The sequence below is a fragment of the Buteo buteo genome, chromosome 19, assembly GCF_964188355.1.
Source record: "Buteo buteo chromosome 19, bButBut1.hap1.1, whole genome shotgun sequence".
In the NCBI taxonomy this organism is placed as follows: domain Eukaryota; kingdom Metazoa; phylum Chordata; class Aves; order Accipitriformes; family Accipitridae; genus Buteo; species Buteo buteo.
This window is the reverse complement of record NC_134189.1, coordinates 5,137,202-5,164,355: the sequence shown is the minus strand read 5'-3', so window position 1 is coordinate 5,164,355 and position 27,154 is coordinate 5,137,202. Positions and strand designations below refer to the sequence as shown.

Below are 27,154 nucleotides of genomic sequence, written 5' to 3'. Positions count from 1 at the left end.
TTTCACTTTTAAAATAAGAGTAATAGAATTTGTTTTGTGTATCTAGTAGATCTTGTGAGAATATTGATGTGATCAACATCCTGCAAAGTTAGCTGCTGTTATGGTAGGTAGTCCTATTGGTTTAGGAGAAACAAAAGATGTGATTTTTTTTTTTAACATAACATTTTTAACATCATTCCTGAAAGCATATTAAAAATTAAAAACCTGAGCAAAAAAAAAAGTTTAATTTCCAGGACAATCACAGCAATTCATGGAAGTGGGAGCTTGTTTTAAAAAAATAATACTTAGACATCCTTCTGTAGCATCTGTCAAATTTTTCTATTCCGTGCATCTGGTTTTGAAAAATATGCTTATAGTTTCAGGTTATGTAGGTAATGATTTATCCTATAGAGACCTGTTTGTTGGATACGGGAATGGTGAAGAAAGAAAGATTGGTGAAGAAAGTTTGTCAACGGAGTTATTCCATGAATGATTTCAGTTTTAAATGATATAATATCTGTAATTCAGGCAGGCAAAATTTGTGTATTATACTTTGTTAATTTTGGTGACATGCTTGGTATGTAAAAAGGAGTGCACCAAAATCATTGTGGCTTCCCTGCTAAAAACATCCCTTTAAGTTTGTCTTCATGGTGTAGCACTTAGGATGAAAATCTGTTTGATTTATGAAATATTTAACATCAAGCCAATCATCAAAAATACAGAGATGATGCTCTTGGTTTTTCATATACGAAGCTAGACATACATCAGGTTTGGGAGTAACATTAGTTTTGTATGTGTTCTGTAGATAATTCGGGGTTTCTTTTACAGGGTAGGTAGCCTGTGCTGCACTCCGCTGCTACAGCCAGGGTGTAACAGGTCTGCAAGGGAACTTCAGTGTTGCAGTGCGTTGTTCTAGACGTACCCGCCGTACCTTCTAATGAGTGGGATCAACTCCAGTGCAGCCTGCAACTTGGAGCACTTTTGTCCAACCAGCCCACTAAATCAAGGGTGATTAATCTGTAAATTTCAAAATCTGTTATCGAAGAGTGGTAACTTGTTTTCAGAAGCCGTGTGTTCAGGTGGGAGTTCTGTGGTACCGACGGTTAGATTGGAGAAACCCTCCAGTGCCGCACACCTAGACTGCCCACTCGTCGTCTTTCACCGAAAGCCCTGCCTACCTGCAGTTCAGCTATTCCCTCTATAATTCATCGTGTTATATGATCTAGTCCTATGATTTACAAAGTACGTCACTGAACCACACTGACGTATGTCCTCATGGTTTTAATCCTGCAGCGTTAATGAAATGGGTGGTTCCACCCTTTTGTGATAGCACACAGTCCTGTGGTGAACCAGGTTAGCTCATCAACCTGTCCGAAAGAGATTAGTTACCAGTTTTGGTGGGGTGACCTCTGTGGTAGATTGTGCCAGCAAAAAGGTCACGTAGTAGTAGTGAAGAGGCGAGAGTGGGAAGGGCAGGTACTATTTCTTTCAGTGGCAGTATGACTTTGAGCCAGATTAAAATGGCCATATAACTGCAGCCTGCGTTGCTTGTGTGTGTAGCAACCACCGGGTGTTTTTGGAAAGTGATTATTGGTTTCTTCTGTGGCTTGCCATTTGTTGACACCCTTTGAAGTTATATTGTCGAAAATAAGTATGGGCCTTTTTACTGTGTTAGGGGAAAGGCCTGATTTTTTTTTTCTCAACTGTCAGAATATGAGAAATAACCCTGCCAGCTGAGAAATTATGCTATGCTTGTTTACTTGTTTCGGTGAATGATCTTGTATCCCCAGATTCTGTAATGTAACTATTATTAAATTGGATAAGAAGTCTGTACTGGTTGGTCTGGAGAGAGCAGGCAGTACTGCAAATTCGATTTTATACGAAGTGTTCAATAAGTTGTTTTTTCCAAGTTGCAGTTGTTATAGGCCAGAAAAATTCCAGTGAGCATTTATACAATTTGCTTTTTGACTGCAAGATTGTTCTTGAAAGAATCTAATTCCTCAGATTAAGAAGTTTGGAGGTTTTAGAGACGTGGTTTTACATCACTAATCTCCAGGTTTGAGGGTATCAAGAGAACAACTGGGCAGAGTGTTCTTGATATGTAAGAGTAGCATGTGGACTTTTGAGTATCAAGGGTCAAATGTAGTCTTGAAACAGCTCCATAGGATTATTTCAGTCTTCCTTCTCTTGGTACCAGAAATGTATTTTTGTTTTATTTTACCTAAGTATCAATAGATCACATTCTTTATTTGAGCAGGGGACAGTAATCTGTCTGCAGCTTGTGATGTTACCTCCTCTGGTGATAAAAGGAGAGGGTGATAGCCCCTAACAAACACCATCTGTGATGAACAGGAAAGCAGCTTTTTTTAGGCAATCAAGAATACAGATTTCCCCCCCTCCCCAACTGATCACTGTGTGGCAGTGTCAATGAATTCTGCATCAGCTCTTCAAAGCAAATTACTTAATATATTATCATCCTCTTTTGGCCATTTTCATGCAATAAAGTATATTTTCCTCCAGTTTATGAAAATGTCTTCATTGCTACTAATGGCAGCTACTCTTTAAACATATTTCATTATGCAAATATTGCAGAAAAAGCTGTTTATCATTGTACCACCTGAACTTTTTGGTTTCTGACAGTTTATCTACAGCATGGGAGCCTTTATTTTCAAGGAAAGTGATTCTTTTCCATACTCTCTCAATGCCTGGCAGGTTTTCAGGTTAGTTATATAACCTGTGGTAGGAGGAAGGTCAAGCTGCCAGCAAAGTCGGCTGTTTTTTCAGTGTAGAAGTCATACTAAAGTCTGTGATGTATTAATTTGTATATTGAAAGCAACTCTTTGCTTTAAGGAGTTTTGTGACCTTCCCATAGTGACCTAAAAAGGCAAAAGTCAGCTTGAGCATGAATTGGTTGTGTAAGTAGTGTGGGAGTATGCGGCTTTGTGTTTTATAGGCTTAGTAATTTGCATATCACATTTTCGCAGGCTTAATAGCTGTGCCTTTGGTTACCTCTAGGAAAGGACTGGATTTGATTACCAGGGTAAGAACTTCATGGTATTTAGGTGCAATACATTTTACTTAGACTCTTCAGAACTCCAGTTTAAATGTGGATGAAGGTTAGTTTGTGTGCTTCTGTATGCTTCTGGCTTTGAAGTTCTTTGCAATGTAGGTCAACAGGTGAACTATAATTGCCATGTTCTTCTAACCCCAAAGCCTCCATATATTTTTCAGGTCACCATTAAGCATTTGCTTTCACTGCTTTGGAGTTTTGTGTGTGTAAATGTTTCTTTATGCAGGAATAAAGCTTCAGTGGAGCTGAAGGATAGACTGGAAAGGACTGGGGAAAACAGGTCAATATTGCTGTGTTTTGTCTCAAGAGTGTAAATGGAGACAGCTGTGGCAAATGTCTACATGTGTATCTGTACTTTTGGAACAGTTATGAATCTGAGAGCATACCAATTAGTAATGGAGAAATAATAAAAATTAACACATGAGCTTTGTTAGCATTAGTTCAGACAGTAGCTGAGCTGCAGTGGACAGAGCTTCCTAAAATACGCATTTTTTTCTTAAGTTCTGTGCTTTGTTTCTTTTTTTTTTTAAATTGCATTAGTATTTGAAAGGTCTCAAAGTCTATATGGGTAAACCTGGGTAGGAAATAAGAATTTGATGATACTCAGGGTTTCATAAGTAAATTCAGGTGTCAAACTGTTGCTCATAATCTCTTTGAAAAGTGCTAATGCAACAAGTTCCTTGCAGTAGGATGGAACCTGTTCAGATAATCAGAGATGGAAGGGATTTCTTCCAGTTGAACGTGGGTCAGGACATATCCTGCAAGTCTAATTTCTGTGTTGGCAGGCACGTGATGTCATGTACACCTGAGCTTTTGTGTTATGCATTGCTTCCTCCTGCAGCTAAACTAGAGAAATTTTCTGGCCCTGCCTTTGAAACTTACTTTATCTCAGTGTTTCTTCATTTGTAGGAAAGCATTTCCTTTCCTGTTCAGTCACATGCATTCCTTTTTTTGACACCTGTTAGTACGTTTGTGACTCTTGCACAGCCATGAAAAGTAAAGGCTGCAAAATTCTTGCACTGTAAGGTTGATTCCTTTCATAATATAAACTCCTATCCTTTCAAAATGGAAACCAGAAATGTTGCAAAAAGTCTGTTTAAGCTCAGATGGGGAAGTTGTGAAGTATGAATATATGTCGTTATTGATTCTTCAGTGATGGAGATGAAATATCTACAGCACAGGCTACTTAGGAACAGCTCCTGTAAGGAAAACTTGGATTTTTCTCTGTTATCTGTCCAAAGCATGGGATCCATGACTTGGGAAATGCTTTACTTTTTATAGTAAGGAACCTGTGGAGTTCAGCGCTTGCAGATTTTTTTTTTCTTAATGCCAATATTCTATTTACCCTGTTGGCGAAGGGTAAACTGTGCTGCAATTGAGAAAGAGGGGCAAAATAATGATTGAGAGAACAGAAATAGGAGGGCAATTTTCATCAGAAAGATGAGTAAATAGGTAACTCCTTCATGTAGGTTGCTTGTTCCTTCATGCTTTGTATGGTTCATAAAACATGATCATGGTCTGCGTGGTTACAATTTTTCTATGCACTAAAGATACAGAACACCATGGCAAGCTTTATCTCTGTTTTGCATCTGTGCGGTTCTGGTACTGAAGAAGTGTACAGAGAATTGTGAGACTCCATTTTATAAAGCAACTGGCATTAAAAATAGTTAATGATTTGATCTCCAATACGTTGGATTAATTGAAGAATGGAGTAAAATTTTTATTTCCTATGTTCTCTTTTGAGTTTCCTCTGAGTTGAAATTTTCTGTCTGTAAATTCTGTGACATCAAGTGGTTTTCTTTTTTTATTTTTTCTCCTTCATATTTCGCATTCTTGAGAATAAACAAACTCTTTTTTTCTAGGAGTCCTAAAGTAGAAAAAGAGAACAATACAGCTTTTAGCAATTGCCTACTATTGTTTCACTTATTACCCACTCATGGGAGTGGCATGACTCTATCATCTGTAAAAGTTGAGATATGCATTTAAAAGAAAATATTCTACAGAGTGATTTTTTTTGCCACCCAGGTTTCAGAAAGGTCTTTGATGGGGAGGAGGTTGCATTTTGGTTTTGTTCTTTGTTTTCCTAAGTCTTGCTATGAGTGAACTCAAGAAGTTGAAACTATCCAAGTCTTAATGAGGGTGATCAAGCAAAGGATGTCATCTGAATTATTTGTTTTATTTGGGTCGCCTAGGGATAATTCCTGTGACTTTCCATAGTTATTTTTCAGTAGATGACAAGCTTAGTAAGATCTAGTTTACTGTGCTTTGTCTGTGTTTCTTTTTAGACAGTGTAGCCGTTTGCCGTTTACTGCTATTATGCAGTATATCCCAAATTCTGTGAATGCTTCTTTAAATGACTTGTTATGAGTGACTTTTTCAACAGGTATGACCTGGAAATATCTACTGCTGTGTAGTTTCTTCAGTTTATGACAAAGGAAAAACTTGTAAATTGCTGTGATATTGATAGTTCAGCTTTAATTGTGGTATATTTTCCCCTTTCATTTCAAGGCTTTCATATTCTGAGGAGATCTGTATAAAGATTAGTTTTCGTCATGTAGTCATGGTGTTTTTCAGTGAGCAGGGTTTTTTCATTTGATTGGCATTTCCTTTCTGTGAGCTAGTTGCCAATAAATTTCCTGGTCAGAAGTACTTTATTTCAGCAGTTGTGTGTTGTTCTTCTAAACCATGAAGAAAATAATGGGTTTGTGGGGATAATGTGGATCTTCCTATTTATACATTTTAGATTCTGGCTTTCTGCATTCTTTCAAATATAGCTTCACCAACCTCTCTTTTTCAATGATAACTCTGAAACATTGTGTTAGTTTGCTTAAGAAAAGTTCTTCAGTGCTACGTCTACTGTAAGTTTTACTCCAGTTCTTTAGTACTTCCGTATGAGACAGCACAATGGAGCTTGCGTTTTTGGCCCTGGAGGTCACGCTTTCAAACTGAAAAGTGTTACTAGTGATCAGATATTGCTCTTGCAGCAGCAGCCTTTCTGATTTTTTTTTTCCATAATTCTACAATTTTTTTTTCTTCTGCTAGTACATTCTTCAAGAATCCTACCTTTGCAGTTTCTTCTCTATGACTTGTCAAGTGCAATGGTAAAGTAAAAATAGTTTTTTGCGTTGTTTTTTTTTCCTGTTCTCTTTGAAGAGTGTGAGATTTGCAGGTGTAATTATCTCATTATGATTTGTTCCCAAGTGAAAGCGTGTGGGAAATTTCAAAAACTTTTCAACTTGTAGTACTGTATTGTCATCGATTCCAGTATTTTTCCTGCTGAACTTACAAGTTTTAAGAAGACTTAAGGTAAAGTAAGCTTTGCTGCATGTGCTTTGTTTTTCTGCTTTCATAGTATGAGCTGTATCTGTCAGAATCTTTCTGTTAACTCAAGTTTTAATTAGGATGCACTATATGGTAATACATAGCATGCCTTTTGTTGGAATGAGTTGTCTTTTGCCTGGAAGTGTTAGTCTCTTGGGCTTGCTTCTTAAATTTCACCCTGAATGAAAGCTTTTGGGTATGGTGTTTGCATAAATTGATCAAAAAATACCTATGCACAAGTCAGTGTGCTTGATGTTTGAAGCCTTGTACGCTTATTTCTACAGAGATAATCTTTATTTTCTTCATGAGGTTAAGATACAGTTCAATGAAAAGTTGCACTGGTGATTCTTTTTCCTTTGTCATAAGGTTAATGGTCATTAACAGCAACGGTAAACAGGAAATTAAGCTAATAGTCAACGTTACTTCCTGGGTTTGTGTGGTACCTTTTTATGTCCCCGCTCCACCATCCACGCAGTATTAAATAGGGTTTAAAAACGTCATTCACGAGGGTTTTTCTTTTATGCAGATTTAATGTTATTTAGACCTATAATAAAGGATTATGCCCGTTAGCGTGTACTTGGACGGTAGCACTGGAGCAGCCTGTTTGTGCTGAAGCGTGCTGCCAGCTGTTGACCCTGGCAGGGGACACGTTGTTCACGAGCTGCTGTTCGTTTTGACACCTTCCCCTTCTATTTTTTTTTATCAGCTCCTCCGGTTTTGAACATTGGCTTGGTACTTTTTGAACTCTGCGCACATACTAGGTTTCACTTAACCTTTAGCAGCTAACACTTCTAAATACAACACAGAGGAGCAGAACCGACCCGCTGCCTGTACCTGCTCGAAGCCTTTCTCTGTCCTGGTAAGAATAAAGTTTGGCCATGGTACGGGAATCCTCTCGGAGCGGCTCAGAAGGGAAGCAGAAATTCAGCTCCTACTACAATGGTTACGTATAACTGGAAAAGTAGGTCATTGTGGCAGGGAGTAGTCCAAACAGCCGCCTGGTTGCTGCAGCAACGACCTACTTTAGGAAACTATTTTTGTTGATTCATATTGAAACGTTCTTCTTACAAATGGTAGAAGGAAATGATCGGGTTATGAGACATGTAGCAATGAAAGGTGCAGACTTCGTAGGCTCCCCCTCCCCTTCTCCCCCCCCCCCCCCACCCCCCCCCCCTTTGGTCTTGCCCCTTGATGTTGGACGTATGGGGATTAAAGCAATTAAGGTTTATTTTTCTCCAGTTTGACCTCTAGTGGGGAACATCTCTTCTTGCTTGAAGGCTCTGCATAGCAATAATACTTACAAATGGTGGTTAAGTTTCCAGAGTTCAGAGCCAACAAGTGGTCCCCTATCATTTTTATCTATAGAAATAACTTCGGAGTTTAAAAAAAATTTTTAAAAAAATCTTCTTTTTTTAAGAGTGTCTCTTTTCTGGAATGCTAACAGTTTGTCTTGATATTCAGCTGCTCTTATTTTAACCGCTTTGTCTCCAACGAAGTTTATCCACCTTCAGGAAGGTGGGCTTCGTGCCACCCCTGCCCTTTTTTTCTTTTTTTTTTTTTTCTTTAAATTGGCAGTGTTCCTGTCTGTATCTTCTACATTGCTATTAATTCTGATCCTGTCACAAGCAAACTGGAAAAAATAAAGTTGTCCTATGTAGGATGATGTTTTCCAGTTGTCTACCTTTATTCTTTCAACAAAGTACTATAAAAAAAATAAAAAAATCTGTGACTGGTGTTGAGGAGGAGGTGAATTTTGGTAATTCATTCCCATGTTCTGAAAGGAATGGATAGACAGGGAAAACAAAGAAAATATAGAAATACAGTTGTTCTAATAAAGGTTTCATTCTTCATAAAATAATTCTTCATCTGAACTACTATCAATTCTGCAGAGATGATTGAATATCACTTTTTAGTTATCAGAATATTCCACTTAACTCTACTATGTAACTTCTCAAAATTAATTTAGCTACTTCAAGTGAGTTACCTTCTGTTGGTCCTGACCTTCAGTATTGCAGTCAACTGCTGCAGTCGTGGCATATGAGGATACCGTGTTTATCTGGAGGTTATTTAGATTTTTTGACGTATTATATCTTGAGCTATGTTTCAGTTTTGTTAACCAGGGCTTACGTTACTGAGCTCCGTGCATCTTTTTTGTCAGCTCTAGACTTTGAGATGGAAGGCCTCTGCAGCTTGAAGTGAACCTTTACTTCCAGTAGTCTACTCACACGCTAAGAAAGTTTGGGACAAAGTAGAGTTTTTCTGGATTTATGCAGCTTAAAAACAAAGCTGTGTTTCAGTTAGTTGGTTTTGTGTTTTCTAAAAATATTAATTCTTTCTACATGATTATTACTCAAAAACCTGAACAGATTTTGTTCACGTTTACCTTGTATTCAGATGTAAATGATTCATTTCAGTTTTGAAAGACCAGTTCAGAAAATTTTGGCCTTCTTGATTCATAAGAGTAGCAATGGGAAGTTAGGATAACGCTGAATGTTTGACCACCATAATGCAAGCACCACAGAGATGAAATCCAGTCAGTTTTAATTAAGATTTTCAGGAATAGCTTCAGGGTTTTTTTTTCTGTTTTCCAAACTTTCTACCAATTTCTGTGCTTGCTAGTAGATTTCAGCTCTGTCCTTAATTCTCTTTTATTAGTTTAATAGATTTTTCAGATACGGAAAGCCAGAGACAATGGAATTATACCTTAAGGACTTGCTATTTATACAGTATAGTTGAGAAATAGATTTGTTTTACACATTGTTTCATTTCTGGGAAACTTAAAACTGTGCAAAATCTTATTAGTAGTAATTATAACCTTAAAAAGGTCATTTTAATGTAAGGAAAGTAAAAATTTACTTATTAAAGTAAATAAGGGGCAATATAAAATTTGTTCTTGAGACTCAGATTGCAAGACTGTATCTTGTTATAGTGCTCTTATTGCGCTTGCTCTTTTGAAATGAGCCATAGCTGTTACTTTCTCATGGACAGCTTAGATTGCTGAAAATAACATGGCTGAACTATTTTATAAAGCAGGCCAGGTCTGGTTTAATTACATCAAGCCTTATGAGCTGCCCATTTAAATAAGAGAACTTGGGTACATGAGAATAAGGAGTTTTAAATTTGTTTGAATACAAGCATGTCTGTACTCTGAAGTAACTTAGTTGTGTAATTTGCTTCTAGGTCCTATTTCCCCAGCTGTCCCCACTGCAAATACTTTTGTTTGCTCTTGGGTTTTCCTTTATGGATCCAACTAGTTTCTCTCTGGAAAGGGTAGGCATAAGGAATTTTGGTCAGATAATAAGGACTTTGATTTATCAGGTTGGAATTAGAGGAGTAGAGAAAAATAAAGACAGAATATGTATGTTAAAGAATGGAGGACACTGATTTAGGAAGCTGTGAGCCTGTTAGTCTCCTATCACCAGAAGGCTGACCTTTGTAACAAGCAAGTAATTTGAGATGTTTGTTGCTAGTTATATGGGAATAGTTTAGATGAATAATAGGTGCCCTTTGAATGTGAAGTTAAGAACCAGATCTTTGCAGAAGCTAAATAAGCTATTTGCTGTGACGTATGGCTCACAAAAGAGGAACCAAATACAGATTGCTATTTGGGAGTTTTATGAATGTCTTTTGAATAGGACAAAAACTTTGTATCTTTCCTTCCTTTGGGGAATCCTAACCTTGAAAAGGTAGTTCAGTTGGGAAGAAATTAATGAGGAATGATACATAAGGAAATGCTAGCTTTATGTCCAATGTAAGCGAAGCTAGATTCAAATACTTTTGTTATTCTTAATAGGGCAGTATTGCTTGCTGTACTTTGTATTCTAGTCTTACTCCATATGTGAAATGGTCTTTACTATTTAGCTTCAAAGAAGATGCACCCAAAAGGACTCAGCTTGGAGAGATTAAATTTTAAACATTGCTTTCTCTCAATTATTGTTCAAAGCCCTTTCTTTCATCCTTTTTCAAAGAGTTCAATTTATTTTTTAAGAACCTCTTTTACAGCAATTACGAATATTTCAGCTGTATATGGGCTTGGGTGTATCTTGCATTCTTCCCCCATCACAGCTCTGCTTTGGCTTGAAGATTATAACAGTAGTAAATATTAGAGGAAAGAAGCCAAGTGACGCACTTCATGGTCTGTGTTTGGTTTTGGTTTTGCATGTGGATCAGCTCTTACTAAGTTATGAAAGATGCTGAAGTCCTGAATTGCACTCTAAAGGAGCTGTTTTTTCTCCACTGACTGTAGAGCAACCCTGCAGGAGATTAGCTAGCTCCCACAGCCACTTCACTTAAGTATCTAGAGTTGAATAACGTGAACTTTTTCCTGCTCTTGTGTATACGCTTAAAGGATAATACCTTTATGAAATGTATTTTTGTATACCTTTTTAGGATGTGGAAGTTGTATGTGGTATTTGCTGAAACAATGTAATATGATAAGGCATGCCTCTGTGACCTTGATTTGGTAATAGGAAAATATTACTATGGCTTGCTGCCAAAGGATGCGGTGGAGTGTACATAACACTTAAATCCTGTCTGAGCTTAATCTTCTTAAAGTTTCATAAGAATATACTGTTCGCTCTAAGATGCACTGGTTGGTGGCAATCAAACAGGAAAATATACTGATAAAATATTAAATATTTGTACACAAAATTTGAGATACTTCTCAGTGTCTCATACTCTGTTTTGGTATTGGATGAAATCTGCCTTATTATTCTTGTAGAAGCTAGTATGAGGAATATGTTTACCTAAATGGTACTGGTCTTTCATAATGACTTAACCGAACATATGGCAAAATAGCAGACATATATGAAAGAAAGGCTCACTCTCTTCCCATGAAGAGAAATAAATGTTGCATAATTTATTAATACAGTCAGGGTCTAATGCTGTAAGCTAAAATAAAAAAATGTAGTTGATGTCATACAGTATGTAAAATTCTTTCTTTTTATTGAATCCAGCTTTACTAAACTCTGAAAGATGAAGGAGTAATACCTGATAGCAATGTTGGGGAAAAAAAAATTGAATGGGAAAATAAAGCCAGCAGATGTTAGGCTGCTTAAGATAATTCTGATAGGCAAAGTCTGGGTGGCAATCAGATATCCATGACACGAGTCTCTTGTTTGACAGTGCTGCTTTTCTTTCACTGGAGAGATTGTGATCAATGGCTTGGCATGAGGACTAGTGGGTAGATAGAAGGTATTTAGAAAGGTTGGTTAAACAGAAGTTTGGATGGATTGCTGGAAGTTGACCAGTCATAGGTAAAAATATTAATTAAACTTAGGAATGAAACAAGTTTTAGCACTGTTCTTTTTCACTCAACTTTTTAAACTTCTTTCTCAGAATGAGGAAGCCTGACTAGATTCCTTGCTTTTGTGTGGTACTGGCTGTGCAGTCTAACACTGCTGCCTTGCCTAATGGTTAAATTCAGAATCTGGATCAGTTCAGAAAAAAACCTGAAACTCAAGTTTCTTGATTCTTAATGGCTTAGCACCACCATTTTCAGATGTGAATGATGCCTGAAAGAGAAGTCGTTGCATTTTAAGTCCCCTCAATTCCCAGCAACTGTCCTCATTTCATACTGGCGAGGATGGTTCTATGTGTGATTATGGTTTCAGGGTGTTTATTGCTCCTAAAAATAACCCCAAACAAGACTTAACAGTAGCCTTAAACAGCGTGTCTGTAAGTATCCTTCTTGCAAATCTCCTAAATAAAAATGCTACCTTTTAAACAGACTGCTCCTGATTTCTTCCCTGGAGAAAGTCTTTAATCATGTTAATAGTGCAGAGTCAGGAAGGCTGCGTGATATAGTGCTTAGTTTTGTTCATTTTGTTAATGGTTAACTGCGTCAACAATTAGCTATTTAACTTTTTGAATTTCTGCCTTGATGGTACCAGTTTATTTCGGTTGCATGGTAGCTAAAATTATGATCTGTATTATGCAAACCGGTTTCTGGCAGTCACTCCTAAGACGCAGGGGGGCAGAACATTTAGTTTAGATTTCAGACCCCAAGCAGACTGCGTGATTGGCAGCAGGGAAGACTGTGGAGTTTCTTGGATTAAACAGCTAAGATTTTACATGCATGTCTTTTTAAAGAATGTGATTTTCAGAAGCTTTCATGAAAATGCTATCGTAATTAGATGACCCTGAGCAAAATGTGTGCAATGCCCTTTAAGAAGGCAGGTATGCTTTGCATTGGCATCTTCCCTGTGTTAAAATAAGTAGGTCTTTTCTGCCTCCCTCCATCACCTTAGTCATGTATGTACCTCACATAGTTTGCTACTGTGAAATTAATGGTGAACTTTTCCTTCCTCTGGTTTGTCCAAGGGAAGCTGAAGACCAGATGCAGAAACCTGGGCTGATGCTCTAATCTGATAAAAAAATATCTATGCATCCTATTTGTGTCTTTTTAATGAAGTCACGTCATGCAGTTTTTATGTTCATTCAAAGTGAAAAAGGAAGTGCTTTCCCATTGACTGTTAGGTTGAGAGGAAAAAGTTTTAGATCGCAGACTCAGAAGCATGACCTGTTACTGTAGGGAGAGATTTAAATAGCTCCTATTGCCACACTTTGGTGTAAAGTGTAATAGAGTTCAAGCCTAGTAGCTTTTACTTTGTAGCTGCTGTGAAGAAACTTTGCCTCAAGAGCTTATATACTGAAAAGAAATTACTTTTTATGACTTGGTGGTTTTATACTTTGTTTCAGTTCACAGACTAATATACCATTCATTTTCATTTGTGTTATACTGTGAAAGGAATGTGTTTGTGAGCATTTTGGTGTATCTTCAGAGAGAAAGCTTGAATAATTTTGCCTTGTCTGTGCTAGAATGCTGCTCTTAACTATGTTTAAATGTCTGCACTGAGCAAACACCTGCATGTTCCTGTGCTGCAGTAAGTGCCCATGCATGGTGTTAGAGACATTCAGAACTATTTTCACTTGCGAACAGGTGTTACCAGTCAAAATGATACCTTGGAAAACTAAAAACTCTTCTCTTCCAGATCCGGTAATAATTCACTGTGACAGTGTGTTGGATGCTGAGAATAATTTTATTATTTTTCTATTAGTATGCTTAATATGTGTGGGGGTGTGCATGTTGTGGACATGTTATTACTCTTCCCTGACATGTGTATGTTATAGATGAAATGGTAATTTGCTAGGACAGGTGATAAATGCAATGCATTACAATGCCATGCCAAAATTAGAGAAAGTGCTGGAATTAGAAGTTGTCCCAGGGAGTTGGTACAATTAAAAATTTTCCTTTCATGTAGGCCTATTCACATAGGCATATGTTAACACGTTAGATGAATGCAGAAGTTCTGAAAGGTAGAATTTTCCTTCCTTAAATTCAGACTAATTTTTACCTGGATATACCTGAAGCTAGGTGTTAATTAGCATGTATTTAACCTTAGTAAAGATGCTGTGTTGCTTCTGCAAATTCTGAAGGTACTCATGAGAAAAAGAGGAGGTGAAAATTTTGGTTATGACAAGCAGTTGATTCAACTATAATCTTCTTGGTAGTGGTTGTATCTAGAAGTAAAGGTTTAGGAAGGTTCATTTTTAATTGAGGCAGGCAAATCTGTAAAGGCACTGCTTTTTGACAAATTTTATTAACACATTAATGAGAAAATGCCTTCAGATGTAGTATAGCATAAACATAGTTGGTGAGAACAAAATAGATGAGTACTTATTTGCAGCACATTTTGTTAAAACACATTTGGTCCAACTGAAATATTCAAATATGCTTAATAAAGTTCATGCTTATTCCAAGTAACCACTTGTAAACTGAATTTGTGTTCTGAAAGTCAAAAGCAGTATTCTTCTGCATTGCTGTTACTGTAGATATTGCAGGGTCACGAGGGTTTAATTTGGTCAGTTATTTTTGAACAATATGCTTTCAGTGACAGTCTTGCAACTCAGACTGTGGTTTGGCTGTTTTTCATTTGTTCTGTTTTTGTTCAGGCAGGAGGAATGTGTGTCTTCCTGGCCACTCTACTGTTGCCTTCCTACATATATTTAACAATTTGTGTCTACAACATTGTTTGTTAAATACATGAAAGAGTTTTATGGAGATTGAAATGCAGGAGTGTGGTAAGAGATAGTTAAGAGAGATAATAGAGGGGATTTGGGGAACCAACAAAATAGAGATTAAACAGTATTAAGGGCAAGTTTAGGGATCTTGGATGTGAATTGAAGACTGGGTCAGTGCATGTAATCTCCTTGAATAGGATTTTGTGCCAAGTCCAGGCTATAAGATGTATGTTAGGGTTGTGTGTATGTTAGGGTTGTGTGTATGTTAGGGTTGTGTGTATGTTAGGGTTGTGTGTATGTTAGGGTTGTGTGTATGTTAGGGTTGTGTGTATGTTAGGGTTGTGTGTATGTTAGGGTTGTGTGTATGTTAGGGTTGTGTGTATGTTAGGGTTGTGTGTATGTTAGGGTTGTGTGTTATTGAGAAATTAGAGGCAACTGAGATGCAAATAGGAAAAAAAACCTAACAATTTCCTGAAAGACAGATTTTTACTTTGAATAGTTATGAGCAGTTTATGTTGCCAATTTCTCTTCGTACCCTTTCCCTATATTCTGTGATACAAAGTTAAAAAACAAATAAAAACAAAACCAAAAAAACACCACAACAAAACCCCAACAAACAAAAAAACTCCAACCTTTCCTGGATTGTTCCGAAGGCATCCAGGATGCTATTGCAGTTTGTCTTCATAGCTCTTTGTGAAGTATATGTGAAGGCACATGCTCTTTGAAAGCAAGATTCAGGTGGATAAGATTAGTGATAAGATCTGTCATTCCAGCTTTCAAAAAAAGAAAAAAAGACAAAATGAAGCTGTACCTTTCAGAGTCCATCTGGAAGTGACTGTGGGGCCCAAATTCTGTCTGATAGAAGCAGTGTGATTCTCATCTGATTCTTAAAATGACTCCTCTGTGGTTTCTAACTAAATGAGTGTACACAAGTTTCTTTTTAGATACAGCATATCCTTCATGATCTTGCTACTCCAGAGGTTTTTTTTTCAAAATAAAATTTAGCAAAATGAGAGAATTAGATATTTTTTGCTTGTTCCAGTCATTAAACATATAAGCATAGTTGCCAGCCAGGAAGCAGTTGTATTCTCTTACACTGGCTTCCTCTCAGACTTGCTTTCTGTTACCCTTTCAGGTCAAGTGAGCCATGCATTTTTGGCATTTAATAGCAGCTAGGGGGCTTTCCTGCCAGCCTTCTATATGTTGATTTTTATAATTCTTTTCCATATAAAGTTGGAGGCACTGTGTGTTAGGCAGGCATCGCTTGCATATTACTAAATCTCTAGAAAATATAAAAAATGTTGGTAGCTTTACGACAGTCATGTACGCTATATCCCTCCTAGGAGGTGTAGCATTTTCATTGTAACTGGTTATTTTTTAGGAATCATTCTTAAAAACCTAGGTGTGTTATGAACTCCTGCTTTTAGTAAACCTGGTTGCTTGGTGCCTTTGTCTTTGTAATGCTCTGGGCACTTCCAGTGGTGCAGCCTGCCCTTCCCTGGCAGCTCTGCACCTTTTCACCCAGGCTGCAGGCGCAGTGTCTCCAGGCCTCTGGCACTGCTTTCCCTGCGTTGGTCTCGGGTGCTTGCTCCTGTGGTGCTATCCTTGCTACAGCAGGCTCGCTTTCTCAGGAATAAAGGCCTGTAGTGTGGGAACCTCCTCTTTTTTTTTCCCCTTTGGGTGTAGCTTTTGGTTTATGGCAGGGGATCCAATAATGTGTGTGCACAGAGGCTAATGACTGGCAGGCTCTGACTCATCAGCTGTCCTGATCAACGTGCGCTTTGGTGAGTGCCAACAGCACTGTAAGTAAGCACAGCTGACAGGGTTTGAGCAGCTCCTGGTGAAAACTGTATTGTTACTATGAGGAAAAATATTGTGGAGAAGCCACTTGTTATGCTGGAGGAGTCCAGGGGAAGGCCATTCATCTGGAGATCCCCAGCATCTCTCTTTCTGGCCAGTCGCAAGGGAGAGTTTTCATTTTTCCTCTCCTTCCTTTTGTTTTTATTTCTTCCCCCAAACAACTTTCACCATTGGAGTTGTTTTTAGTTACTGTACCTGCCAATAAATCTTTGCACATGTGAACCTGCTTCAACATCCTTTGTGCAACTACCTGTTTCTCTTGAAGACCTGCAGATTTGCAGCACCCCATTCCCCCCCCCCCCCCTTTTTTTTCCCCTTATTTGCTGATTTGCTCATTAAATAATTCAGGTGAGGTTGCAGTCCAGATGCATTAAACTGTTATATAGGGGGCTATTTTTATAAATGAAAGCCAAAGGGATAGTTATGACCATGTAGTCCTCTGGTATGCTGTTTTTAGTAACAGTTCAGGCTGCTGTGTTGTAAGAAGGACTTGGATTAAGTTTAGTAGCAGTATGCCAACAGCTGATTGTTTGTTTGTTTTTTCTGTGGTGTGCTTTTTTCTTTAGAGTGACAAGATGCTTCTAGTTTTCGTTAAGACTTGAATATGTTTTAGTCCACTCCAGAGCTGAATAGTGTTGAGGTCAAAACTTAAATGACAGTGCAGTTTGGTTTTCTGAATTATGTATTGTTGAATATATTATATGATATTGAATTACTGTAAGCTAAGTGTAATTAGGATGTGAACAGCCATGCATCACCAAAATATGTGCCAAATACTGAAGGTCTGATAATCTTTGTTGGATTGTTCCTCTTCTATTGTAAAATTGTCTGGTTTGCCTCAGAAAATAAATATTTCTTTACAATTCCTTGCAGATTCCTGCTTCAATGTCTTGAGGATCTTGATGCCAATCTACGGAAACTGAATTCACGTTTGTTTGTTATTCGTGGACAGCCAGCAGATGTTTTCCCCAGACTTTTTAAGGTAAATGCCACCTTGCAGTTGTTGTTTCTATCCATAAATATGACTGACAAACTAATTTCAACTAGAAATATTTCTTGTACTATATACTTCAGTGCAGGTTGTTATCCATGCAAATACTTAACTATCCTTGCAGTTTGTCGTTAAGGTAGTTTTTTGGGGTTTTCCCCCTCTGTGCATATCACCAACTGAATTGAGTTGCTCTTAGACTTTACAGGTTTTTGGTTTCTTTATTTCCAGAAATTGAACTGATTTCTAATGGTTTGCTAAGTGTAGATACTATATATTACTAAATTTTCCTTTCCAGGTTCCCTTTGAAATGCTGAAATATAATTCTGTGTACATGAATCCAAGTTCAAAGCCTGACCTGTAAAAGCAATGTTTTATTTAGGCCAAATATCTGCTGTGGTTGCTTTTTGGCCATTAAAAGTGATCTAATAAGCTTTTTGCCAGTAGTAGACTTGGTAAAAACATAGTACAGGTAAAAAGCAATTTCTAGTCAAAGAAGTTTAAGGTTTTTGTGGGAAAGGGTCTTATTGAGCAAATTAAAGCTGTGAGGGATTGTTACTGACACTGATTTGTCTTCCATAGATAATAATGTATTTAAGGTAACAATACTATAATAGGGTAGTAAAAATGAACACTTTGTAGATTGATTTTAAAAGTTTTTACAGAATGACTGGATTGAGGTGACTGAGGTGAGCAAGACTGCTCAGGGAAAAAAAATAAATATCTGTTTTTCCCAAGAGATCATCTGTTCAAGATTTTTATCCCCAAGTCTTCAACACCAAGCTGAAAACTCAACCAAAACTCACCTTTCCATCTTCATTCTTGTGCTTTAGTTGTGAAATGGTAACTGGATGATACTCTTGACTGGTCTTTGCTTGATTTCCCCTCAGTGAAAAATTCCCTGCAGGAACACTGGCAATAGTTGCTGCTTGCAACTCCTCAGATACTCAGTTGTTATACCTACCTACCAAATTTGGTCTGATTGCATTTAAGTAGGGGCAAAGATCTTGCTGTCGTGTGTGTTGCCTTCTGGATTTGAGTGACCCGAGACAAGGTTTTTTTAAACACTTTAATGGCTACTTTGACAACTCCTCTTTCAGATCTTGTTACTAGGCTGATTTTTCTATGCCTAACAGCATTGGAGCGCCACATTTTCAGAATATTAATTTTAGTGCTGAGAAGGTAATGAAAATAACAGTGTACATCAATCAAAAAAGAACATTCACATCTGTCTGTCTTCTGGTTCTTCAGATTACCAAAAAGTGTCTTTATCGTATATTTGTTCACTGAGGGTCTTTTCAGGACATCCTCTATCCTTGAACAAATAAGAGACATTGTTGAAGCTCTTGAAGACTTCAGCTTTTGGCTGAACACTACCTGGAACATGCATCTATCTCATATCATTAACCTCACAGCCTCTTTTGCCAGAGCGGTAGCTGTACATCAGGCACTTACAGTGCAGTGAAGGGCATATAACACTGAACCAAGCTTTTCAGATCCTCATTAAATGTCTCAAAAGTGAGCAATGATCCTAACTGAAGAACACATGTAGATATGTTTTGGCTGGGAGAAGATAAGTAAGTAATGGTAGGAGATAGTGGAACTTCTGTAGAACCTTGTGTCAGGAGCGCTGTCACAGGTGCCAGCATCTGTGGATTTCCTGGGAATGAATGTTTCACAACTCTTTTCTTGGTAGGGCTCTCCTTTTCACAGGCTGAAGGACAATTCCTTCAAAAGGCAGAGCGCTGATCTATCTTTAACCTTGCAAAAGGCCTCAAGGATCTTTAGGCTCTTCCATTTGTGTGTGTATATATATAAGATAACTTATATGTATATGTCATACATATGACTTGTTTGCTTTCCTCTTTCCAGTCCTTCAGAGCAGCTTTGCTTCCCTTAAGACACTGAATTCAGTGTCCCATGTTTTCAGCAGTACTAGCTAACAGTGCTGCTGACAGCTGCTGTCATCCTCTGGAGTAGTGCATAGAAACAGAATGTTTTTATCAGTAGACTTTGCAGGTCTTTGCAGAATTCTTTTAGGTTTTTTGTTTGGTTTTTTTTGTTTGGTTGGGATTTTTTTAAGTAACTGGAGGATGGTGGTGGTTCCATCTGACTGCAGAGATGCAACTTCACTAGTAGCAGGCACCTGCTTGGCGCCTGTTGGTTAACTTGAACCAGTCAAGTTTTGGTTGGTTCTTGCCTCATTCTCTTCAATTTGTCCTGCTCTGCTCTGTATCTCTAGCTCTTTAGGGCTGGTTTCATAAAGAAAATAGAATTGGAACAATCTCTATTCTTTGAATGCATCAGTGTTGCTAAAAGCATCCAGCAGTATGTGCAAAGCTATTTGTGTCCATGCTTCTTCTAAGTGCCTGGCTCATGCTGAAGTGATCTGTGTGTATTCACATCACATAGCACTTGTCTCAGAGTTCCTTGGCTCCCTTGGGGACGTCGCTCTGGCTCTTGGACCCTTTTTTTACGGTTTTCTTTTTAATATGCCAGAGGAAAGAAAGATTTAGAAAAATATCTGCTGCAACTTGTCAGACAATGGTTTTACATTATGAAATGGGAAATAAATGTTGTGTGAGTGCATAGGAGGTTGCTTGAGGATGCAGGGCCTGCTGGGTCGGTCTTGGCAAACTTACTGATTGAAGAAGCCAAGCCTTCTTTCAAAGAGTAAGCGCTCCTTCCAATCGCCTGTCCTCAAGGTTGGTGTACCTGGGCTTCATCTAGGAGAGAGCTAGAGTTCAGAAGTGAAACAGCACCCTAGGTGAACAGCGTAGAATGCCCCTTGTCTCTTTGGTGTAAATCCAGTTCTCTGAAATAGTCTGGCTGGTGTACTTAAATCAACTGATTAAGATTGAAGGATTAGAAAGGTATTTGTCTGAGTTTGATTGGCAGGATGGCTTTCTAGGATCATTCTCTGGGTACCTTGCCTTTCCAATTTTCTTGCTGTTGCAGAAGCCTTAGCCATTAGTTGATCCCTTTCTTCACTTCTTTTCCCCCACCTGTTACTGTTGGCCTTGATAGCAGCATCTGTGACATAAAGGATATTAGACTTGAAGGTGACTTCTTTTTAGGAGACATTTATTTATTTTTTTTTAATTGAGAATTTGAAGATTGTCCATTCTGGTAGGTGAGGGATAGGAATTTGGAAAAAGTAAAGAAAGTGTGTGGTGTTTGGGTTGGGGTATTTTGCTGTCCCCTCCCCTGAAACTTCAGTTCTGCTGTTAAAGTTGACAGGCATATGTAAAAAGCTTTTCTGCAGAGCAAGATACTGCTACTGATCAATGTCCAGAAGATAGCCTCTGTCATCTTTTCCTTCTATTGTCTCTTAAGGTATATGGATCCTAAAGTTAGAGCTGAGTTTTCAAAATTTGCACAGTTGTCCCATTCCTGTGTGCTCCCACAGTAATGAGACAGAGGCTTTTTTTACACCTGATTCCTACTTAGATGCCAAAACGTTGGACTTCTTTTTTTGTGAGTCTGGGTATCTGAATGTATTTTGACCCTTTGTGTATCTTTGGCAACTATCTGCAGGTAATAGCTGGTGTTCCATCTTGTCCCTGTCCTTCCCGTTCTCCTTTCCCTTGCCCTCCATCAAGCAGCCGAGTTGCTGAAGGACCACATTTTTGTTTTGTGTTGCAGGAATGGAATATTGCAAAACTTTCTATTGAATATGATTCTGAACCATTTGGGAAGGAAAGAGATGCAGCAATTAAGAAGCTGGCTAGTGAAGCTGGAGTGGAGGTCATTGTTCGAATTTCCCATACATTATATGACCTCGACAAGTAAGTTACCATTACTTCTGATTTAAAAAAAAAAAAGAAAAAGAAAAAAAAATATCAATTTTATGTAGTATTTGGTTAGATATTGTGTGCTACTTTCTATGCAGAGCGCTTTATAGTTAGGAAGACTACAAATCTGTTTTATGTTTCTCTTTTATCCATCCATCCAAATTTTATTACATACCGAGTAGAACTTTGCAACTCCAGAAAATGATACGCAACTGTGTCTGAAGTACAGTTTTGATTTGGGGTTCTTTAGTGGTCATGTTAATTATCTGTCTTTTATAATAAAGTTACTCAAATATGCCTGCAACGTCTCCCAAATATAAGATCTGTTGTTGTTTAGTTGTTTTGTTAGATTGTTTTGCCCTTATTTCACTTGCTGTACACAAGTTAGCAGAAAGTCCTTTATTTTTCAAGAACTCTTCCCTATCGGTTATGTATCCAATAAGTAATTGGGGATTGTTGCCCTTAATTAATGTCTTGTTGATATTTTTCCACAGATCTATTTAAATGGATTACTATTAGCTCCCTATTATAGAAACATAATCTGCAAACTATTCAGAAGTATGACTTGGCTTCTGTTAACATTGGGTATTTATTTTGGTAGCTGCCTATTCTATTCTGTTAGAAGCCAATGTATGAGAGGCAGCTAGACACATGAGAGGGAAAGGGAATTATTTACTGTCTTGAAACCAATGCCTGTTTTCTTTTTTTAACCCTAAATTGAAAATTCCTTTTCTTCCATCCCCACTCAAGCGCCCCCCCAAATGAACAGTTGGTTCCATCTACCATTTTGTAAATTATTTCTTTGAAGTTTTCCTGTTTCCGAGATTCTAGATATATTTAACATCACAATACAAAATATGGAAACTGTGTTTTTACAACAGTCATTGTGTAAAAACTACACCTTAGTTTTTCCCCATGTTAAGACAGTTGTAATATTGACTACTGTTCTCAATACCAGAATAGAAAAATAGATTTTATTTTTTTTAAATGCAAATAGCATAGTCTTGTAGGTGACTTGGATGTATCTTCATATGTAGCTATGATCTCTCATCTGCTTTGCTGATCTGTATTTTTCTTTGCCTTGAGCTGTCCATATTCATTACTTGTTCTTGAGGGAGTTTCCTCAACCCAGGAGTGAAGAATAATTGACTTGGTTGTAAACAGTTAATTTATGTCTCCCTACTGGGGAAAAAAAGGATAGTAATAGTAAAGTTCAAACTGTCTGGATTACTATGTATATCCGTGATTTTATATAAGATGCTAAAGGCAGCTAAGAATATATTTGTGCATGTGTATAGGTGTGTATATTTTATTTAAAAAAATAATTATTATATACTATTCTGACATACATCCTTTCTTTTTTTTTTCTTTTTTTTTTTTCCAATCCAGAATAATAGAATTAAATGGAGGACAGCCTCCTCTTACTTACAAGCGATTCCAGACCTTAATTAGTAGAATGGAACCACTGGAGATGCCAGTGGAGACTATAACCCCAGAAGTAATGGAAAAATGTACTACTCCAGTTTCTGATGACCATGACGAGAAATACGGTGTCCCATCACTTGAAGAGCTAGGTATGTTCTGAGATTGCTTTGACATTGTGAAACAAGTAAGATGTAATCTATCACTAAAAGCATAACACTCTAAAATAACCATGAGAGAGGTTCTACTTATGGTTAATTGCTTAACTGATGCCAATTATGAGATACAAAAGGAACAAAAAAGGATAATAAACTCTGTAAGTTTTAGTTGTTTTCTTTTAAATGGGATGTCAGATCAAACTACACTAAGTACTGTTTGGCATCATGTAATACAGCGTAGCCAGTTTCCCATGGTACCAAATAGTCATTAAGCTATCAATAGTCTTTGATACTTCATTTTGTATTAAAAGCATCTGGTGTCTTCGTGCTTCAGGTCATTAATCTGTCATTTTTACAAATTAATAAAAAAAAACCCTGTAGCGTTGCAATGCCAAAAAAAAGATAGTAATAAGGCACATAATTATTTTAGAAGCTTCTTAGGTTGGGGGGGGCCAGGAAAGTCTTACATTTCTATAATTTTAAGAAATACTATCAAGTTATTGTCCTGTGAATCCCTCCCCCGCTTTCCTGTTCCCCCCACCATGAAATACAAGCAAATGTGGTGTGACCTCCAAATTGCTAACAAAAAGGTCTGGACAGATTTTGGCTAACCTCTGGCTGCTCCGTCTAGTCCATTTGAACTCTTCATACAACAGGCCTTGCTTTTAAAGCCTTCTTAAGAAGAGAAGATCTTTCCATACAGTGGTTAAACTACAGGCAGGCATGTTATCTTGTGCACCTGGTGAACAATTTTGGGGGATGTGTGGGGGTGTAGAAGAAATCTTGTTACCTTCTTTTCATCTTTCTTTTGCAGCTCAAGTATGTGTTTATTGTCAGATTGACAATAATGCCCATCTGTTATTTAAGTCAAGGTTAATGAAACCTAGGAATGTTCTGAAGATGGCACTCATGCTTTTAACTTGATGGAAGAAGTTTTTAGACATTCTGTAGATTACAATAGCAATTGTTGCTTCTTAGTAGTAATTTAAAAAAAAAGAAAAAAAAGTTGTGGTTTTGGGATAGCCCATGTATTGCAGAGCTGAGAACTTGAAAATGATAGAAAGGTCACTTTGTGCAAAAAAAACCCAGAAGTAGTGGAATCGAAGTAAGACCATTCAGCATGTAAAACTTGTAATGTAAATTAATATAAATGTAAAAGTAAAAAGTGGATTTTGCTGCAAGTTAGAGGTATTGAATGTGCTTTGATAAGACTTGATTGCATACTGTTTTAAAACTTGTACTTTTGCTGTGTGTCCAACTTAGGGTTATTCTCAAGATACAATAAAATGTAGTCAAGTATCAACATGCTAGAATTTTGTTGATCTACAGTATAAGCAAACAAGGAATTTCCTTGTTTCAATTTGTTTTTCAGGTTTTGACACAGATGGTCTGCCTTCTGCAGTATGGCCAGGGGGAGAAACAGAAGCTCTCACGCGATTGGAAAGACATTTAGAACGAAAGGTATGTTTCAAATCTTTGCAAGTTTGACATATCTGGAAAATGTAGTTGCTCTTTGCAATGAAATGTAAAAGGAATTGGGCAAGTCATTTAAAAGAAAAAAAAAATCAAAAATGCAAACTTGAACTCAGGGCCTTGATAAAATTATATAAATCAAGTTGCTGTTTCTTACTTTTAAAAGGAGATAGCAGGTTGTCTTTAATTTGAATTTTAGAGAAAGTCTGTATACTATATACTTTAGAGTCTTTACTTTAGAGAGTTTAGTCTGTATACTTTAGAGAAAATAGTATACTATTTTCTGCTCCAAAAAATGTAATTGTTTTTTCTTTGGAGGTAATTCTACTTGAAACATACTTCTTGGAACTCTGAAGGGGAATTTCTCTAAAAGCTAACATATTGTTAGTTGTCTAGGTTTCCCCTGTATTTAAAATGAAGTGATAGGTAGTTCTAGAAGGCAGTACATGCCTTCTGCGTTGAGATGAATCGCCTTCTAGAGATTCCTCTGATTCAAAAGGAACCCCTAGATGTCGTAGCTAACGTGATCATCTGTCAGATGTCTGGATTCAGTTATAGGCAGTGAGTGATTTCTCCCTTTATGTTGCTACCTAGCCTGTAGTCTGATATTGCTGTGTGGTTTGTTTTTGGTTTTGTTCTTTTAAGGCTTGGGTAGCAAACTTTGAAAGACCACGAATGAATGCAAATTCCCTTCTGGCAAGCCCTACAGGGCTTAGTCCCTACCTCCGCTTTGGCTGTTTGTCCTGTCGTCTCTTTTATTTCAAGTTAACGGATCTGTACAAAAAGGTATGATTTCTATGTAGTCAGCTACACATCTTAGATGCCATGATTTTTGCCTACTTCTTCGCCTAATAAAGTATTTTCCTTTAATGATCAGGTAAAAAAGAACAGCTCCCCTCCCCTCTCCCTCTATGGCCAGCTGTTATGGCGTGAATTTTTCTACACAGCAGCGACTAACAATCCACGGTTTGATAAAATGGAGGGGAATCCTATCTGTGTACAAATTCCATGGGATAAGAATCCTGAGGCTTTGGCCAAATGGGCAGAAGGCAGGACAGGTTTCCCTTGGATTGATGCGATTATGACGCAGCTTCGTCAAGAAGGTTGGATTCATCATTTAGCCCGGCATGCTGTAGCATGCTTTTTGACTCGAGGTGACCTCTGGATTAGCTGGGAAGAAGGAATGAAGGTATTGTTTCTTACTCTTGAATTTCTTAAAGTGCCTGTTAAAGTTTCAATTAGTCATTGTAGAATTGTTACTGTGTGGTATAAGTTGAATTTTAAACCTTAAATGAAAATGAAATCGCTTCTCATAAACCTGTGGTGCTGAAGTTTTGCCTGTGCAATGCCCCCTTTTATTGGAATATTAGAGTTTCTTGTAGTCAAAATAGGTCTGCAGTTCTTTTAAATTTGAGATTTTTTCCTAAATTTTGGCAAATAAACATGGATTACTCTTGTAATTGAAACTTCATTCCAGTCCTGCTGTGTGAACAGTTTCTGTTCACATCTCGCATCTGCTTCCCTGCGAAGGAAAAGCACCATAGAAATTAAAGGGAGAAAAGTAAAAGCTGAGAATGTCCTTTCAGCAATTTCTGTCCTTTTATCCAACGATAGAAGTGTGAGTATGGGCAACATGGTTTGGCTGAAGTTTCAGTGCAATTCATTTCTATGCAAGTATCCAAGAGATGCTGAAGATCAAATTAGAAATTTCAGTCTTTTAAAGAAAAGAATAGAATAATTTAATCTCAGCCTTTGAATCAGTTTTATACTTTCAGAAGGGTATCACATCTTTTACTGAGCAATCATAATTAATTAAAAATAGTTTTTTAGTTTTGAAATCTAAAAAAGAATTTACTTGCTATCAGGATTGTGACCTCATATTTATATATGTATACAATCTTACAAAATTTCACCTTTCTTAACAAATCAGTTCTAAGCAAATACCTTTCCTTTAAAAAAAAAAAGTCTTGGTTACAAAACAACATAAGCTGCTTTAGGAATTTTCCTTTTACAGTTCATAGATAAAGGCATTGAAGATGCACATACCTAAGTAACTCAGCCAAACAACAAAGCTGTATATTACAGATAAATGCCAACTTGTTCTTACTTTTGAAATAATACAGATATGTGGAGGGCCCAGACTTGTGCGGTGGAAGCATGTTTAATTCATACATCCATAGCTAGCAAAAGTTAATCTGGCCTTCCATGGTGCTGTTCTTTCCTAAGTCTTATTACATGGCAGCATCTAGTGGAACAGTTGTGTGCTAACACTTAGTGTTCATCTAGAGATCTTGTAACATTATTAGTCACCTTTTATTTAAAATGTTTTTTTAAAAGTGTTTTAAGATAAATCTTATTTTTTCAAAACAGCCTTTTTTTTTTCCAAATAGTTGCAGATATTTAGACAAAGATACTTTTGTAACACTTATTCAGTGTATGCTGTGGAATGAATGACTTCTTGAATATATGTAGAGAGATATCCTTGTTTAATGGTATTACCTTATTTAGAATTCATATTCAAATAATATTAGTTGAAGATGGGTGGCAGTAGTAAGATGTTAAGTTTTAGTGTTGGCTTGAAGAAAGGTGATGGTTTCTTTGGAACATTTGGAGATGATGCAAGTTTGAAAGGAAAATCAGAACTTTCAAAAATATGTATTAAGTATCTGTTTTGAAAACTACTTCTCAGTGCACCCTTTTTATAAAAGGTACTTGAATGTTCTCCTTCGAAGAATAAGGCTTCTCTTTATTTGTTGTTAGCCTGTATTGCTAGTGATCTGACTGAGCAGAGAAACTTCTTTTTATACAAGTTAGCATTGTCTGTGTTAATAATTAAAAAACAATCAATGCTGGCAACTTTAATGTTTTGCAACTATTGAGCTCCAGATTTAAAGTAAAACCTTCATAAATCTTCAATTTCCTCATGGGTTATTTTTTATATAATAGGGGTAGCAATTACCAGAGAAGACTTTTTGTCTTCAGACCAGAGTTCATTATCTGTCCCACTGTTCTTCAGCATGCTTGGTGGTTCATATACCTCCAGGAATTTAAGTGTGCATCCTCAAAA

At 37.2% G+C, this 27,154-nt stretch overlaps 1 protein-coding gene across 1 annotated transcript in view; it reads left to right on the top strand.

Annotated features, from left to right (window-relative positions):
• CRY1 (cryptochrome circadian regulator 1) overlaps positions 1-27,154 on the top strand; it is a 38,705-nt gene that overhangs the window by 4,202 nt on the left and 7,349 nt on the right. Inside the window, exons 2-7 of the mRNA XM_075051698.1 lie at positions 17,126-17,234; positions 20,886-21,028; positions 22,424-22,608; positions 23,987-24,075; positions 24,733-24,873; positions 24,965-25,276. Coding sequence (XP_074907799.1) covers positions 17,126-17,234; positions 20,886-21,028; positions 22,424-22,608; positions 23,987-24,075; positions 24,733-24,873; positions 24,965-25,276 — 979 coding nt within the window. The remainder of the gene's footprint in view (positions 1-17,125; positions 17,235-20,885; positions 21,029-22,423; positions 22,609-23,986; positions 24,076-24,732; positions 24,874-24,964; positions 25,277-27,154) is intronic.